This window comes from Schistocerca gregaria, chromosome 2 (genome assembly GCF_023897955.1).
Source record: "Schistocerca gregaria isolate iqSchGreg1 chromosome 2, iqSchGreg1.2, whole genome shotgun sequence".
Classification (NCBI taxonomy): domain Eukaryota; kingdom Metazoa; phylum Arthropoda; class Insecta; order Orthoptera; family Acrididae; genus Schistocerca; species Schistocerca gregaria.
Window position 1 is genome coordinate 783,080,737 of NC_064921.1, and position 19,362 is coordinate 783,100,098.

At 39.8% G+C, this 19,362-nt stretch overlaps 1 protein-coding gene across 1 annotated transcript in view; it reads right to left on the reverse strand.

Moving 5' to 3' along the window:
• Positions 1-6,017: 6,017 nt before the first annotated feature.
• The window catches only part of LOC126335037 (U3 small nucleolar RNA-associated protein 14 homolog A-like), a 68,319-nt gene continuing 54,974 nt past the window's right edge, over positions 6,018-19,362 (reverse strand). Inside the window, exons 6-9 of the mRNA XM_049997905.1 lie at positions 15,971-16,172; positions 9,426-10,585; positions 6,453-6,675; positions 6,018-6,305 (exon numbers count right to left, since the gene is read on the reverse strand). Coding sequence (XP_049853862.1) covers positions 6,105-6,305; positions 6,453-6,675; positions 9,426-10,585; positions 15,971-16,172 — 1,786 coding nt within the window. The 3' untranslated portion in view covers positions 6,018-6,104. The remainder of the gene's footprint in view (positions 6,306-6,452; positions 6,676-9,425; positions 10,586-15,970; positions 16,173-19,362) is intronic.

The following is a 19,362-nucleotide window of genomic DNA, read 5'->3' on the forward strand; positions in this document are numbered from 1 at the left end:
CACCCTTCTGTGTGCTTTACTTTTTATGTCAGACAATGTATGTTTTCAAACTATGTCCACCATGTAGCTGAGCAGTCAGCAAGGGTAACTATAATGCAGAGGATCCATGTTCAATTTCTGGTACTGCCTCCTTTGGTGGAATGACAAATGGGCTGGACTCAGCCTTGTGAGTCCAAGAGATGATGTACTAGAATGAGAAGTAGCAGCTTCAAGATCTGTGATGCTGACAACGCCAAGGAGAGCAGGGTCTTGACACTATTCCCTTCCATACCCCGTCCAAATGATGCCAGTGACAGAGGATGGTATGGTGGCCAGTTGGTGTCACGTGTTTCTATGGGCCCTACGGTGGAGTTACTTTTTTAAAGTTCTTTTATTCAGATTTTATCTGCTACCATTTATAAATTGTTGATAAAGCACAAACTCTACAATGAAGCAAATTGCAACCTCATTTTCAGTGGCATATACAAATAGCAGTTTCATAAAGCTGATCTAAATTTTAAAAGCCAGAGGTTGATATTTCATAAATGTGATGGCTTACCTACATTTATACTCTGAAAACCACAATTAAGTGCATGGAAGAGGGTACTTACCATTGCAGAACATATTAAGGTTTCTCCTTGTTCTATTTATGTATAGTACATGGGGAGAATAGCTGCTCAAATACCTTTGTGCATGTTGTAATTAATCTAACTTTGTACTCATGCGTCCTATGGAAGTGATGTATAAGATGCTGGATTATATTTTTATTTTTTAAAAGTATTTTACAGATATGGCTGACAATAATTCAGAAGTAACGACAAGGAAATAGCTACTCAACATACAGACACAGGGCTTGCTGAAAATGATGACAAGGAAAGTGCTGGAACAGATAGTTTGTTACTATGTTACAAGTTCAATATGCAATGACATCTGATCACACCAGTCTCCAAACTAGGTTTCCTTTTATAACAAAACACACTGAAGTTAAAATTTACCATCCATTTACCAAACACCACCACTAGTAAGCCAAGGCTGATGGGACTAGATGGAAACCATACCGTAATACATTCCAGACAAATTGTATCAGTACTTCTAAACAGGAAATTCTGTATCCACACACAAGTGGGAGGCAGAACAATAACTGATGATACATGTTCCTATTAGTTAACTGATTCCTAATTTCATACAGACATTTACTTCCACATTTGGACTATTACCGTAATAACCCACTATATGGTTATCCCCCATTTTTATGTGCCTCCTTGAGAAAATTTTGTTGTTATATATTCTGACCAATCAAAATTACAAACAGGTTTACTGATATAATGTATCTGACTAAGAAAGTTAACATCGTACCTATTCTAACCTTGTGCCATTTATTGACGCAATACGTTTTGATCACACAAGGAGAAGTAAAATAAGGAAAAAGAAATGGTTTCCATTAATTTTTATCACCATGTGCTCTTTTTGCTTACTATCTAAACCAGTGCACTGTGGTATCACAATTATTAATGATCATCACAGATGTGTTACACCATAACTCCATCAGGTATGATGATCTGCTCTTGTGATAGTCAGCAAAATGACGTCATAAAGAGGGAAGCAAGTATCAGCCAAGACACCATTTCACAAGAAGGTATATTCAGAGTGAAAGATTGCATGTACATGAAGCAGACAAAATGGCAGAAGCTAGCCTTTGCCCCCAAATGGTGAAGTTGGGCAACAGTACAGCTCCAGCTAGGCTCCTGTAGGAACTGGCTGAACAAATGAAGCCATTGGCAGCCAATGGCAATATTCACTCTCAGGTGCCCACCAACATTCTCTGTATCGTGGAGAATATGTGATGGTGGCCAGCCCAGTCTCCATCAGCTGCCGAGTTAATGGGGAGGCTACTGCAGTGCTAGATGAAGTACCCAGTCTTTACCAAAGACTTTGCCTCTGGTAACAACAGGCAATTGCCTGAGCTGGGAATGCTACGTAGACAACTTGGTGTCTCGCATTGCTGGGTGACTAGACTCCACACAATACTGTGATGATGCGCAGTGAGCAATGTTTGTCTAAAGCACTAGGTGAGTTCATTCATTTGTTCAGAAGGGAGGCCAACATCATTTGTCCACTTTTGGCTGGTTGGCCAAACGCTGCAATGGCAGAATCGAGGCACACATCCTTCAATCTTTCTCAAATTGTATTACAGAAACTATTAGGTAAAAAATTTCATTTTCACTGTACTTATAGCTATATTTGTCAGCTTCATCATGATGCACCCATCATTAGTCATAGTTTTTGTGATATTTGTGAGCAAGTAAGACACCAAGCAAAATTCAAAAACATTCACATTGAAAAATAGGGGTTGCTATCATTTTACATTTGGCGTGTGTTACATATGTTGCTGCATACGAAGTGTAGCCAATACATTGAATTTTTCTTTAGACTTTTGTAGTGGTCTCTGTCTGTCACCAATTTTGAGAAAATTGATCTTATGTAGCACACTCATTTCTGCACCAATGTTGAGAAAATTGATGTGATCTAACACACTCATTTCTGATCGCATGCACCAGTGATAAAGCCAGAAAGAAATATCCACAACATTCCTCACATTTCATAAATAGTTTGAGATATCGAAATCAGTTTTTGGCAAATGACAACACACAAAGAGGAGAGTATTTTGCCATAAGGTTACTACACAAAACTTCATTATCTACCATGTTATTCCAGTAGTTACAGACATTTTCAACGAAAGAATGTAATTTTAGAGGGTCATTGATAGGTAGTGAAATGAGAAATGCTGTGAGTTCTGGAACAGCACAAATGAAGGCATTACATGTTTATTTCTGTAATGAGGATATGCTTTTTCATAAACTATTGACCTTTGTTTTCCCCAGTTCCTCAATAAACCACAATTTCAGAATTCTCTCAGAATTGCGCCTTCACAGCACGTTACTGTGAAGACATTGTGTAAACTCCACTGTTTTTGCAAAAGAAGCAAATTTTAACATGGCAACAAAAGAAATGTAGATTTTACTAAAAATTCACCACCCATGATGCTTCCCTGAAAGTTACAAATTGTTAACCAGGGCAAAATAAACTGCTGCTTTTGTTGCATTTTCAGAATTCTTTCTAGATCTACATCTACATCTATACTCCCCAAGCCACCCAACGGTGTGTGGCGAAGGGCACTTTACGTGCCACTGTTATTACCTCAGTTTTGTGTTCCAGTCGCGTATGGTTCGCAGGAAGAACAACTCCCAGAAAGCCTCCGTGCACGCTCAAATCTCTCTAATTTTACATTTGTGATCTCCTCGGGAGGTATAAGTAGGGGGGAAGCAATAAATTTGGTACCTCATCATGTACCCTCTCGAAACCTGGACAGCAAGCTACTCCGCGATGCAGAGCGCCTCTCTTGCAGAGTCTGCCACTTGAGTTTGCTAAACATCTTCATAACGCTATCACACTTACCAAATAACCCTGTGACGAAACATGCCACTCTTCTTTGGATCTTCTCTATCTCCTCTGTCAACCCGACGTGGTACGGATCCCACACTGATGAGCAATACTCAAGTATAGGTCGAACGAGTGTTTTGTAAGCCACCTCCTTTGTTGATGGACTACATTTTCTAACCACTCTCCCAATGAATCTCAACCTGGTACCCGCCTTACTAACAATTAATTTTATATGATCATTCCACTTCAAATCGTTTCGCACGCATACTCCCAGATATTTTACAGAAGTAAATGCTACCAGTGTTTGTTCCGCTATCATATAATCATACAATAAAGGATCCTTCTTTCTACTAACCAAAGCAGAGAAAACAGTGGTGATCATGCAATTATGGGCATGGAAGAGCTTCAGCTTAAAATAGCATATCCCCTACAGCTCTCGGCATTTCTCTTACAGTGCCAGCCTGCAATCCCCAATGCTACTGCTCTCACCACGTGCGGCCTGCTGACTGTGCATCTACTGGCCGTGTGCACTCTACCTCCTACTGGCGGCCACCTCCTTCGTTGGGATGTGTGTTTGAACCTGGGCCAGGAGCAAATCTTGTCTGCCTGTTGCTGTACACCAGTTCCTGAGGGGTGGCCTTAATGGTCTGAACACAGTGTGTCCGAGTGTGGTACACTCTGATCACAAATTAATCAGGCTGAAAGGACTTGTGTTTAAGAGACTTTGGGGACAGCTTTATTGATGCCACTGCCTGTAGCTGCTAAGGTGTGCTGAGCTGTCTCTCGAGCCAGCAGATGCTGACCACTGACATCATCAAGGGGCAGTAGCCTCCCACTTGATGTAATCCCATCTCTGTACTAAAGTGAATAAAGTATTACTGTAAACAGGGCTGTTTCATTAATGGCTTGCCATGTGGCTTCAGGCACCACCACTGCTATACCTCACATCCTGGTGAGAAAGCAGCACCATCTCCTGATCTTCAAATGGCAGATCCCTCTGCTTCCCTGGGGCCATGTCCCAACCCTAGCCGGTTATCCTCATCTTCATCTGTAAGTCTACCAGCATTTATTCCTTCCTGACACTCCTCCCATAGCACGTCATCTTCTGAGCCATTCACAGGGCCAGCTACACAGCATCTTTTGAATTCTTTCACAATAGATTCACTTGAGATCCTGCAGTGGGCAGTAAGGATACATTGGCATTACATGATCGTGGGAGGGGGGGGGGGGGGGGTAGGGAGAGAGGAGATCATGCAAGTAGTAGTGCAATCTCTAGGTGAGACAGAGAACTTTTCAGACAGCCATCAGGAGTTTGACACTGATTATAGTGAAATCATGGAGCTTGCTCAATTAAAAAGTTGGTAGGAACTTTGAAGAAATGTCAATGAAAACAACATAAAAGTACAGGAGGCCAAAAGCTGTGTGTATGCCATAAAAAACAGTATCTGAAAAAGCAGGCAATGCTTTGACAGTTACCTTTACACAAAACATTTTTGGGCTACAACTTACACTGCAAGAAGTAAGTGTGGAAACACTTTTTCAGGAAGACAGAGTACCTTCTCACATTGTAGTAGTAAATGTTAATATTGTTAACAGCTTACTTTCAAATCCAGTGATTTCTCAGAATGAGGATCACTGCATGGCCCACATACTCAACAGATTTCACATTTTGTGCCTTTTTTCCCTTGGGTTTACCCATAGAGTAATGCATCATGATAACATGCCACATACACCCAAAGTGGTGAAATAACAGCTCCAACAGGTTGCTGTTCAGCATTGTTGCAGAATGTGACAAGTAATTTCTCAGGACTCAGCTGGGAAATAGTGTACATCCCCACGAACATCATCATACCTGAGTAAAATTCATTCCTTATCTATTCTTTAAGGCTTTTTACCTAAATTAAGGCAATAAACGAAAAATAAGAAAGGCAACTTTTTTCACTTTTCAAAATTGCTCTTTATTCTGCCTCGCCCTGCATACGATAAATGTGGAGTAGAGTCTATGCAGGGGATAAAATTAAGAGGGATATGCAGCCAGGAGAACGTTTTTGGCTTGGGAATAATTTAGGCAGGCAATAGAGGTCATGTTACATTCATGGATTACTCTCACCTACTGCCCTTCCCCTTCCCTCACCTCTTTCCATATTCAACCCAATGTGGTTACAGCTTCAGAAGAGAGGATCACTCACCTCACTCCCTCGCTCTTTTTTTTTTTTTTTTTTTTTTTTGTGTGTGTGTGTGTGTGTGTGTGTGTGTGTGTGTGTGTGTGTGTGTTTTCCACATCAACAACCATACAGCTATTAGTAATCAACATTTTGTTCACATGTCTATTCACTGCTCCACTTATGTACATGGTGGGTGGCTGTCTTTCTTCACATTACTGATTATGTTTTCTTTAGGTGTCTTATTCAGCTGTTTAGTTTATTTTGACGAACCTTTTCTACATAAATCTATTTACAACAACATTGCCAAAATTTTTAAGGCTAACAATTAAATGCAAAACTATAACCCAGAGTACATATTTTACATTTTCCACGACAAATATGCACATTATTATTGAAAGACAGCTATTGAAAGTTAAAAAGAGAGAAAAGAACAACAGGAAAATATAAATTTATTTTACACCAGCCAAAATGCAGTACATCATAAATACAAATTGTCTATTAAAGCAATGTAACACGAAGCTATTTCCGTTTAGCAACAGGTTTCTTTTTCAAAAGAAGATCCTCATCGATAGGCTTTATTATCTTTCCAAGGTACGTCTTATACTTGGGTGCTGTAAGCTTTCTGTGGGATGACTGTGTTACCCATGTTGCACCAATTGGAGCTCGGACACTTGCTTCATAATCTTTGACTGTTGTAAATGGGAATGGCACCTCGCTCACCTAGCAAAAAATACATTATGTTCCTTTACACCATTACACGAAATAAATAACAAAAAAATGCTATATCATCAAACACAAACATTTTCATCAGCAACACAAAACATTAAACAAATGATTTTCACAGAGTTACTGAAGACATTTCATTACCTGATGTTCTTTTATTTTAACATCCTTTTCTTCATTTATTATCACATCTCCTTTATTGGAATCTTTTCGAGGAGGTGGCTTTGGGAATTTGATTATAAATCGCTTCTTTTTCTTCTTTGGAACACTAGCCAGAATACCTTTACCTCCCCAAGTCCCCCAACCTGGTAAGGAAAGGTCTATGTCTTCTGGCTCTGATTTCTTCACAGCCTCTTCTTTCTCCTTCCTATAAACAGTTAAACATTTAATAATCTATGTAAGGCAAATAAAATTAAAATCTAATAAAACCGGAACAAGTACTTATTTATTTACTCATTTATTTTAGTTTAGTTTTACGTCCCATGGATCACTTGTACATTTAATTGTAATGATGTGAAATGAGTAATTTTACACTCTTATTACAGAATCGTATGTAAATAAAACTACACACTGGCCATTTGCAAGTTGATTAGTAATTCTTCCTACCCACCAACAGTCACATAAACTGCAATTCTTATACAGATCAGTGCTCATCAAGGAGAAAATTTTTCAGTTTGTATTCAGATCTAACATTGCTGTCTTTTGCACATTTTATCTCACTGGACAATTGATCAGAAATGTTGAAGGCAGCTGTGTGCATCCCCACCCCCTTTTTTGGTTAAATATAGTCCTAATGTGGAATAATTAGTGTCATTTTCCCCCTGATATTGTAATTATGTACGTCATTGTTCCTTTCGAACTGTAATGCGTTATTTACAACAAACTTTATGAGTGAATAGTTATGCTGTGAAGCAGTAGTCAAAATCACTAGCTCCTTAAACAGATGTCTACAAGTTGATCATGGGTGAGCACGACGTATTATTCTTACAGTACATTTCTGAGCAATGAAAAGGTTCTTACCTCAAGAGAGGTTAACTCAGAACATTATTCCATACATTATTGAATGAAAATATGCGAAATAAGTTAACTTACTGATTTGTCTCTTCCTAAGATTTGCACAATTGGTGGAAAGTTTAAGTCACATAGACAGGTGGGAGATTTACAAGATCTGTTTTGTAAAAGTGGGAAGGTGTGTATACGATACACATTTTAAATGAGACAGGTAAGGCATCACTGCCTCATATAATCTCTCATGGACTCTCACTCTCGCTGACTGAAAGTTCCTTGTCTTTCATTGCCTTTCTCGAGATGTTGGAATCTCTGGTTATGAAGGCTCGTAAGTTGTTTGATTTTGTTACACGACTGCTAATCTGTCATTGCAACTATACAAAATCTTATGGTATCAGATGCACAAACCACTGCCACAACATGCCTAAATAGTAATAAATGTTATCTGAAGAGAAAAGTGGCCCATAAACTTTGGTAGAGGACATAACACCAAATACATTCTCTTTAGGAGAATCACAAATGTGTCCCCACAGACACATGAGAGTAATTTGTGACTTAAAAGCATTCATTTTAATGTTTTATCTTACTAGACACATGAAACTTAAGTTTTCCACTAGATACTCACATCTGTGCCCAACATCTCCCCACTGCAACCAGTAGAAATCTCTGCAAAAATAAACTGGGGTTCATAACAGAGGGTATTCAGGATGAGCACACAATATGATTTGACAGGGACATGTTTCCACAGAATGTATGAGCCCATTGCAGCTCATAGCTTGTGTGTTTTGTAGATCAATCTGTGTGTCTGGAGAATGTTTCTCGCACATGCATCACTTTAGTTTGTTGCACCACAAGTGATTTCTTTAGTCTTTTAGAGCTCTTGCCAGAAATTTTGTACGAAATTTCTGCTAGACACTAGCAACCAAGCTTTGAACTAAACAACAGTGGGTTTTCATGGAGAGGAGGGAAAATGCAGAGATATAGTCTTTCAACTGTTTTCTCTCTCCTGTAGTTGTTGAGAGATTGTATTCTGACGTACTGGAGATACAGACACACACACACACACACAAGCCATTGTCAAGTGTGTGGTAGATGGTTTGTAGTGCTGTTATTAGTTGCTCCAGTTCGTGACTTACCAACTTAGTACCCACCACTGTTTGACATTCTATGTGGGCATGAGTCCACATCAATGGCCTCCACCAAACTGTGGCCAAGAGACAGCTGGGTCCTCCAGTTGATGAATATGCTGCTCAACATGATCTGCTTGACTTCAATGACTGCTTCAAGGCCTTTGCCTTTGTGATTTTTCCCATCAGTACAAGCTTTTCTGATCTCTACAGGTGGGAACTATGCTTGCAACATATCCTGTCAACACCTGCACAGTCCTTTCCCTTTGTTTACTTCTCTCCTCTGTCCTTTCCTGCCAACACAGCCTCCCGATGCTGCAGCTAGTAGCACTGTCATGTCTTTGCCTTTTTTCTGAATGCACCACAGGCAAAACTAGCATCTTCCTCCACCCCTACCCTGTTATCCCTCCCCCTCCCCACCCTACACTTCACGTGTGCTCCCTCTAACCAGTCCACCAAAAATCACTCTCACCTCAGGCGCAATCAGGCACAGTACCTGGAGATGACAGAGGTCACCTGTGAGTGTGAGTGTGTGTGTACAATTGCTGTGTCTACATCTAACAAAGACTTCATCCAATAACATCTAGCAATCTTTCTTCACTAAAATAATTGCTTGTAATTAGCTTTTTTCTTTTGTGAGCCTCTTACAGAGAGTTTTGAAATTCACTAATTTCATGGATCTGTGTTAGGAATATATAGTGTGAGAAAATATAAAGTGGAATTAAACAGTTCAAACAGAAGTTGTACAAAAAATGTCTAGTTATGAAAATAAACAAACAACTAATGCAACATCTCATTTAAACCTAACTTCTGCATCTGTGTTTACTAAGTACTAATGGTCAATCAGCATCTCTGGGTTACCCATATGCCAGACGATTAAGTGTTAAAGTGCTACACTCAGCAACAGTTTCCTCATAACACTCTACTTCCATCATAATCTACAAAAATATAACAAAAAGCTACAGTGCACAAAGGTACTCACCTGAATTGTTCGACAACGTCATCATCTGCAAAAGCTTCCGTAATTGTTAGTTGTCTTGCACTCTCGTCACCCTCATCATCGAGAGCTTCTTCCATATCTGCCACATCTGGTAACTCTGAGTCTAAAGGCTTGGCTTTAACAGCAATAAACTTCTTGGGATCGATATCAGTCTTTGCTCGGTTCACCTGCTGCACTCCTGAGATGGTGTCGGTCATCTTCTGCAGCTCATTGATCTCCTGCGACGAGCTTTGCTGAGTTGCTCCTTCTGACAATGCCTCATCTAGCTCTGGGTGTTTCACCTGCTTCTTCATTTCCAATGACACTGGCATTTCACCGTCACTATTGTCATCATTGGCAGTTGGTCCTTCCACATTATTTAAGAATTCTTTTTGATATTTTGCTATCCTCTTGTTAACAGAGGCTCTCATTTTTTCTTCCATCTTTTGAAATAGTTCTTCAACACTTTCACCACTACCAGCTCCATTAACAGAGATCACAGGACTGTCTTTGTTTTTGATCTCTTCTGTCTCTCTCACCTCTACTTTAGTCTCTCCTACATCATCACTTGCACACAATGGAGTTACTTGCCAACTACCACTTGAACTAATAAATTCTATTGTATTGTTGGCAACTTTATCGTCAACATCAAAATCAAATTTTCTTTTCTTCTTTGTTTTAGATGGTGACTGTTTCTTCCTTTTGACTTTTTCATTACTTACAATAACTTCCTTTGAATTGTTTGAATCCTGGTGATTTCTGTTTTCTTCTTCAAAAACAGAAGTATGCTTAACATTAATTTCCTTGTTAATATTATCTGACGTTGTCCCTTCACTCATTCCTTGATTTTCATTCTGAACTAATTCTTTATTTTCATTAGACCTATTCACTTTGTTACTTGACTTCGATTCCTCTGGGCTGGATTCACCCTTGTTCTCCTGTTGTTCTCTCACACTCTTTTGTTCCCAGAACCTTTTGTAGCCTCTCAGGAAATTTTCAACTTCTGATTCTGTTTTCCCAGTGACCCAGGGATTATCTGAGTTACTCATGCTGTTGACATTTATATCTTCTTCAACTGCTTCGTCACTACTGCTCTCTTCAATTTGTACCTTCTTAGTGAGGTCACGGCTGATAGCTAGCTGTTCTGCCAGCTCCTGTCGTGTCTACAACAAAAGAATGAATCATACCCAGTATTGCAAACAAGAATTTTAGAAGGGGATTCCTATATCTCTATGCTAACATTAAAAATGAATTCAATACTACAATAATTGCAACTTTGGCTCTTGTTCTTAAGCAATTGTCTTATAACTCAAGAAAGAGCAATGACAAACAAAACAACAATGAAATAAAAATAAAAAGAACTTTAACATAACAAGCAAATAAAAACTGATGAATTTTATTCTAGTGTGTCTGCTGCTTCCTGGCAACCATATTTTCTCCCCCTCTTCATTAGAATGTATTGGTTTCCAACCATCTTTCTGATTTTATGGGCACAAAATAAAGTAATTTCTGCTGGCAGGTTTTCTTTAATTGCTTCAAGTTGGATTGAATCAAGTTTCTTGTTTCCTTGCCTGATTAGAATTCAATTTAACATTATTATAAATACACTCTTGGAAATGGAAACCAGAACACATTGACACCGCTGTGTCAGACCCACCATACTTGCTCCGGACACTGCAAGAGGGCTGTACAAGCAATGATCACACGCACGGCACAGCGGACACACCAGGAACCGTGGTGTTAGCCATCGAATGGCGCTAGCTGCGCAGCATTTGTGCACCGCCGCTGTCAGTGTCAGCCAGTTTGCCATGGCATACGGAGCTCCATCGCAGTCTTTAACACTGGTAGCATGCTGCGACAGCGTGGACGTGAACCGTATGTGCAGTTGACGGACTTTGAGCGAGGGTGTATAGTGGGCAATGCGGGAGGCCGGGTGGATGTACCGCCGAATTGCTCAACACGTGGAGTGTGAGGTCTCCACAGTACATTGATGTTGACGCCAGTGGTCGGCAGAAGGTGCACGTGCCCGTCAACCTGGGACAGGACCGCAGCGACGCACGGATGGACGCCAAGACCGTAGGATCCTATGCAGTGCCGTAGGGGACCGCACCGCCACTTCCCAGCAAATTAGGGACACTGTTGCTCCTGGGGTATCGGCGGGGACCATTCGCAAAGGTCTCCATGAAGCTGGGCTACGGTCCCGCACACCGTTAGGCCATCTTCCACTCACGCCCCAACATCGTGCAGCTCGCCTCCAAAGGTGTCGCGCCAGGCGTGAATGGAGGGACGAATGGAGACATGTCGTCTTCAGCGATGAGAGTCGCTTCTGCCTTGGTGCCAATGATGGTCGTATGCATGTTTGGCGCCGTGCAGGTGAGCGCCACAATCAGGACTGCATACGACCGAGGCACACAGGGCCAACACCCGGCATCATGGTGTGGGGAGCGATCTCCTACACTGGCCGTACACCTCTGGTGATCGTCGAGGTGACACTGAATAGTGCACGGTACATCCAAACCGTCATCGAACCCATCCTTTTACCTTTCCTAGACCGGCAAGGGAACTTGCTGTTCCAACAGGACAATGCACTTCCGCATGTATCCTGTGCCACCCAACGTGCTCTAGAAGGTGTAAGTCAACTACCCTGGCCAGCAAGATCTCCGGATCTGTCCCCCATTGAGCATGTTTGGGACTAGATGAAGCGTCGTCTCATGCGGTCCGCACGTCCAGCACGAACACTGGTCCAACTGAGGCGCCAGGTGGAAATGGCATGGCAAGCCGTTCCACAGGACTATATCCAGCATCTCTACGATCGTCTCCATGGGAGAATAGCAGCCTGCATTGCTGCAAAAGGTGGATATACACTGTACTAGTGCCGACATTGTGCATGCTCTGTTGCCTGTGTCTATGTGCCTGTGGTTCTGTCAGTGTGATCATGTGATGTATCTGACCCCAGGAATGTGTCAATAAAGTTTCCCCTTCCTGGGACAATGAATTCACAGTGTTCTTATTTCAATTTCCAGGAGTGTATTTTGTAGTTCACATAATAAAGTAAAAACTACAGTTGACACTGAATTAATGTACCTGCTTTTAAGGAAATCCCACTTTTAATGAATAATTTCGTCAGTACCGGCGAAACTCCCATAACACCAATGATTCTTCTCCTCATTTTCAACAAACTCCACTTTAAAAGAAAGTCTGGTTTTAAGCAATAGACATGAAATATTCTGCAGACTGAAATCCAGTTACATGATTACTAAAATGTTCCTGTGAGCTTCTGATTTCTTTGTATTTCACACAGGTCATAACTTTTGTCCTGTTGCACAATAAATGGTAATCGACTCAATCAGTTAATGTGTGCCTAGAGCATAGCCAATAACTCGATTTCCCTTGTAGCGACACTGACAGATGGACTGAAAGAATCAGAAATAGATTTCTGTGCAACTTAGTTCATGTGACCTGACGTCACAGTCACTGATCCTATGAAAGTACAAACTGCGAAAAGTGTAGTCTTTTGGTTACTGAAACATCGAAGTTATCAACTTTATTTCTGAGGAGTTATGTCCTGCAAACATAGAAAGCTCACAGTTCACCAAAAGCTGATGATGACAGTCTTAATGTGAATCTTTCCTATATGGCGAAGAAATGCAATGCAGCGCAATCTACATGTACATCATATTCTAAAATAAGGAAGTGTTCTTAAATGCCGAAGCTAACAACTCCTATGGATCCAAAAAAGAACATTCATATGCCTACATTCAGTGAGATGAAAAATATTCTTCTAATGTAGTTTCACGGTTTCATGGACAGAGAAGTGGAAGAATTTATGTATAAGCAAGAGATTTCCCATGAGACCACTCAAAAGCTGGCACTGAAAGTTCCACAGCAACGATTAGCTGGTTGAATCATTTTAAGAAAACATTATAATCTATTGTTCCAAAATGTAAGTGAAGAAAATGAGGCGCAGATCACAGAAAGTGTGCCTATTGCAAGAACATTACATTGCCATGACTGACACACGGTTATGATCCCAGGTTCATTTTGAATGCTGATGAAACTGACATTGTTTATAATTTACTTCCTGCAGAATCATATTCTGTTAAGGGAGAAAAATGCGACAGAGGTATAAAAAAAATGTAAAGACACTACTGCGTATTAATAGTGATGGAAGTGAAAAGTTTACACCACTATTAATTCCTAGGCATTTCCAAAACATACAAAATTATAACATCCAAAATCAGACATACATTACATATAAAAACAATTTGCAGGCTTTGGACAGTAGTAATTTCATGCATATTTTTTAAACCTTATCCAGAGAGTCTCCCGCCAAGCAAAGCACTTTCTGCCAGAGCAACACACACTGTAATATGAAAACAAAACATTGTTTTCTCTTGCCTTAGAGATATAAGAAATGAGATACAATGTTGGAGAAATTTTTCATTATGGTCATAAGGGTCTAACAGGAAAGTATCATACATAATACTTTGCGTCTTAAGCTATACAATTTCATATATGAGCATACCACTGAAAAGATGAATTATGTAAGTATTAGTGTCAGTGTTGCTGGCAAAAAGCTGAAATCATTAAAATTGAACAAAACTCCAGGGCTTGATGCAAACCCTGTCAGATTCTATAGAAGTTGTGGGTAAGTTAGCCTCTCTTCTAACTATAATTTATTATAGATGCATCAAACAAAAAAACTGTTCCCAATTCTTGGAAAAAGGTACCAGTCACACCTGTCTACAAGAAGGATAGCAGAACTGATCCACAAAACTACCGTCCAATATACCTGACATCAATTTATTGTAGAGTCTTATGTTTTGATCTAAAAAATAATGAGGTATCTGAAAGAGAATGACCTCCTCAATGCTAATCAGGATGGATTTTGAAAACATTAATCATGTGAAACCCAACTCATATTTTTCACATGACACACTAAAAGCCTTTGATCAAGGCAATCAGGTAGATGCACTGTTCCTTGATTTCTGAAAAGCATTTAACTCAGTACTGCTCCTATGCTTATTGTCAAAAGTACAATCACATGGGGGGGTTGTTGTTGTTGTTGTTGTTGTGGTCTTCAGTTCCGAGACTGGTTTGATGCAGCTCTCCATGCTACTCTATCCTGTGCAAGCTTCTTCATCTCCCAGTACCTACTGCAACCTACATCCTTCTGAATCTGCTTAGTGTATTTATCTCTTTGTCTCCCTCAACGATTTTTACCCTCCACGCTGCCCTAAATTGGTGATCCCTTGATGCCTCAGAACATGTCCTACCAACTGATCCCTTCTTCTTGTCAAGTTGTGCTACAAACTCCTCTTCTCCCCAATCCTATTCAATACTTCCTCATTAGTTACATGATCTACCCATCTAATTTTAAGCATTCTTCTGTAGCACCACATTTCGAAAGCTTCTGTCCTCTTCTTGTCCAAACTTTTTATCGTCCATTTTTCACTTCCATACATGGCTACATTCCATACAAATACTTTCAGAAAAGACTTCCTGACACTTAAATCTATATTCGATGTTAACAAATTTCTCTTCTTCAGAAACACTTTCCTTGCCATTGCCAGTCTACATTTTATATCCTCTCTACTTCGACCATCATCGGTTATTTTGCTCCCCAAATAGCAAAACTCCTTTACTACTTTAAGTGTCACATTTCCTAATCTAATTCCCTCAGCATCAGCCGACTTAATTCGACTACATTCCATTATCCTCGTTTTGCTTTTGTTGACGTTCATCTTATATACTCCTCCCAAGACACTGTCCATTCCATTCAACTGCTCTTCCAAGTCCCTTGCTGTCTCTGACAGAATTACAATGTCATCGGCGAACCTCAAAGTTTTTATTTCTTCTCCATGGATTTTAATACCTATTCCGAATTTTTCTTTTGTTTCCTTTACTGCTTGCTCAATATACAGATTGAATAACATAGGGGAGAGGCTACAACCCTGTCTCACTCCCTTCCCAACCGCTGCTTCCCTTTCATGTCCCTCGAGTCTTATAACTGCCATCTGGTTTCTGTACAAATTGTAAATAGCCTTTCGCTCCCTTTATTTTACCCCTGCCACCTTTAGAATTTGAAAGAGAGTATTCCAGTCAACATTGTCAAAAGCTTTCTCTAAGTCTACAAATGCTAGAAACATCAAGTGAAATTTGTGAGTGGACTGAGGAATTCTGAGTAGGGACACCACAGCATGTTATCTTCGATGGAAAGTCGTTGTCAGATGTAGGAGTAACTTCTGATGTGTCCCAGGGAAGTGTGTTGGGACATTTCCTGTCCATATCATATACAAATGACCCTGCAAGCAAAATTAATAGTAAAATCGGGCTTTTTGAAGATGATGAAGTTATCTATAATGAAGTGCTATCTGAGAGTAGTAGTATAAATATTCAGTCAGATCAGAATTTGAGTCGACTTACCCCTGGTCAAACGCCACCCAACAATTGTGTGTTAGTGATCTAGGCCACGGAGACAGGTACGTGACAGTGGTGCAGCTAGTTAAAATTGGTATTACTGTTAAGATCTTTCAAAAATTAAATACCTGATCATTGTATTTGGCACGTACTGCACGGCTGCGTGCCCATTTCCCTGTGTTTCTATGTCTCAGTGTCATCCTTTCTTCAGCTCTTGCTCTCTCAATCTGCTCCAATTGTTTCAGAGCAGCCTCAGGATCTGTCTTTTGCAGGTTTTCAAAATCTTTCAGCTGTTGCTTGATTTTCTGATGACGCAGCGTACGATGATAACTGGTACGAGAAAAAGTAATTTTGCATTAAAAAATTCAGTCTTTTAAAAATAAATTTACACATTTTACAGATTTAGTTGTTCATATGTTTACCATGTCTGTGTGTTGAGACATACCACAAAGGCTAACTGAAATGACTGGTGCATGATTATCAAACAACAAGGTCATTTAAAAAAAACATAAAGAGAGAGGTAAAGAGTAACAATGAAATACTACAAACAAAAGAAAAATAAATACATCCATTAATAAATCTCCTCCCCCCTTTACTCACTCATATATGTATCTTTTCCTTCAATGGCATTTGCTTTTGCTCCCTTGTCACCTTCTCTCCTTTCCTCTTAGTTTCCAATTAGAAACCTCTCATTCTTTATAAATCGAACTACCTTGTATCAAGCAGCCTCAAACTTCTGATTACTTTACAAATTAGTTAATGTTAAGCATGTGATGCTAAGCACATAAACAAGAAAAATTTTAGAAAAGGTTTGAGATTATGTTAAGGTTATGGGATGTCACCAAGTGCTCTCATTATCAAACACTGGAAGACTATAGTCTGGGTAATTTCAGCTCACTTTAAGCAAAACCAAATTTTTTACACATCTCAATGTTTACATTGTTATAGCTCATGAACTGTGAGTCGTACAATGACATAATTTTGCAGGTGCATTCAGTGGTTTATGAGGACATGTTGCAAATAGAGTCAGAAGTAAAGAAGTAATAAATTAAAAAGTCATGTCCAATGCAGAAGTTTCACTGCATGACCTGTGGAAACGTAGTACGTGAAAACCTTTTTTTTTTTTCCTTTTATCATTTTGTGAGGTCTAGCTGAGAAAAAGGTTCACAAAGGTTTGAAATTGTGTACAAAGTTTTTGCAAGACACTAAGTGCTCTAATTCCCAAATACTGGATGACTATAGTCTGGGTATTTCCACATGGCAAGTTAACTGCCTCAAGACATATACACTGGTTCTGACTGTAATACTTCTCTTACTATGTTAAAATCTTTAGTATAACACTTTATCTCTTCATTAGTAAATTAAGACAACATTTTAAATTTGGTCACCAGTTATTTGAAATATTGAGAACCAAATTTATGTTGCCCCCAGGAAGTGGTGAGATAGGCAACCTGCTATGGTAACTGTGCGCCATGGACCAAGAACCAGTCTAGTTCTTGCAATTGCTAAGGAACAGCTGATGCTTGCTAAGGAACAACTGCCAGTTGCTACAAAACAACCAACAATTAATATGGAACAGCCAACTTCTGCTTCAGAACACGTAATCAATAATACTGGAAGGAAATGTACAGATCAAAATATGTTAACTACAACAAAGTCTGTGGATGAACTATTTGTATGTATTCAACAGTTAATGCACTACAATGTTTGACAGAGATTGCTTTGGAACCAATTAGTGCAATATTTCGTGTAGTATGGCAACATGACTAAAAGACATAATCTGAGTGCTTACGATTGTGGACGAGCAGTTGGATGGCTCGAAAGTGTCATTACTGTGGCCACAGTAATGTGTGTGTCCGAAAGCACCACATTGCAATTAAAATAGTTACTGAAGGTGAAAATGCTGTAAAAAAGCATGCCGGTGATCACAGACAGTCCACCACACTGCAAGAGGACTGATATGTACACCTAGTGCCGAAAAGAATAGACATCTCTCACCTAGGCAGATCGTTGCAGACCTTACTATCACTACCAGTACACGTGTCTCAACCAGCACCATTTCATGACGATTAAAACTGAATTGGTTCGTATGCTCACGAGCATGTTAAATGCACCCCACTTCAACAACACCATTGTTGAAAAAAGTTTGTTGGGATGGGGAGCAGTTTGGTTGGGGAAAACAGTGATCCAGAGTGATGTTCTCCGACAAATCCCATTCAAATCCCACTTCACTGTGGAAAGCGATTCTAGCCACCTGTTACTGTGGAGACAGACAGACAGAGAGAGAGAGAGAGAGAGAGAGAGAGAGAGAGAGAATGTGCATGCCTATGCGTTAAGCACAATGGCCGAACACTGTTCATTATCTTCGTGCAATGTCCATTACACCACAGTGATAGTGCAGGGAGATTACTGGTATTCTGAATCCTGTTTAGGGGTGCGGTAGACCCCAAGTTTTTGTTTGTGGTTGACAATATCTGCTCATACAGGACTGCTGAGGTATCAGACACACTGGAAAGTGAAGATAGGGAACATATGGAATGCCCTGCATACTTCCCACACCTAAATGCTATAGAGCTTGCCTGAGATGCTGCTGGCAGACATGTTTCTCAATGAACACTCCCTCCCCTCCCACTTCCCCACATCCTAGTCCATTCTACTCGCACTCCTAAACCTTTGCCACAGGAATCAGTGACACTCTCACCTCCATGGTGCGATAACACGAAATGAGCTGCCCTTCTTTAGACTTTTTCGTTGTCCTCCATCAATCCTACCTGATAAGGATCCCATGACGCACAGCAACATTCTAGCAGATGACAGACAAGTGTAAAGTAGGTTGTGTCTTTCATGGGTTTGTTGCATCTTCTAAGTGTTCTGCCACCAAAGCGCAGTCTTTGTTTCACCTTCCCACAATACTATCCATGTGGTCTTTCCAATTTAAACCCACATGTATGGAACAGACACTGACATTGCTGTAACACATGACCTATTGGTGTAACACTTACTTCATTGTTAAGTTGCCGCATTATTGTCATTCTAACCAACACAGGTTCCTTGTCTGAAACTCGGGCGTGGACTGACTGTCTCTCGACCAAAAAACCGGCGCTTATATATTTCACAATAATAGGTACTCAAACTACACAGTGTTCAAAGTTAAATTTACAGAAATTACAATTAAAACTTAACTCATTAAATTAACTGAATACATCAAAAATTGGCGCATTTTAACAGTTTCTTTTACTACAAGGGTTAAGCTGAATTATTTGTTTAAATGATGAAATTAACATATGTAGTTACACAAACAATACTTCTGATGAGACTGGAAATTACTTTGGAATTAATTAAGGGCTGGCTTTGCTAACATGTTTTCGAATAGAGAAAAGTATACACTTTAGAAATACTATTAGTTCATCTTCCAAATGTTTATAATTAGTACAGAATTTATATTTGTTTATAGGTCAACAATAGAATTTAAGTTACGAAACAATTACTGATTTCGCCCTATAATGAAAGATACTACCTA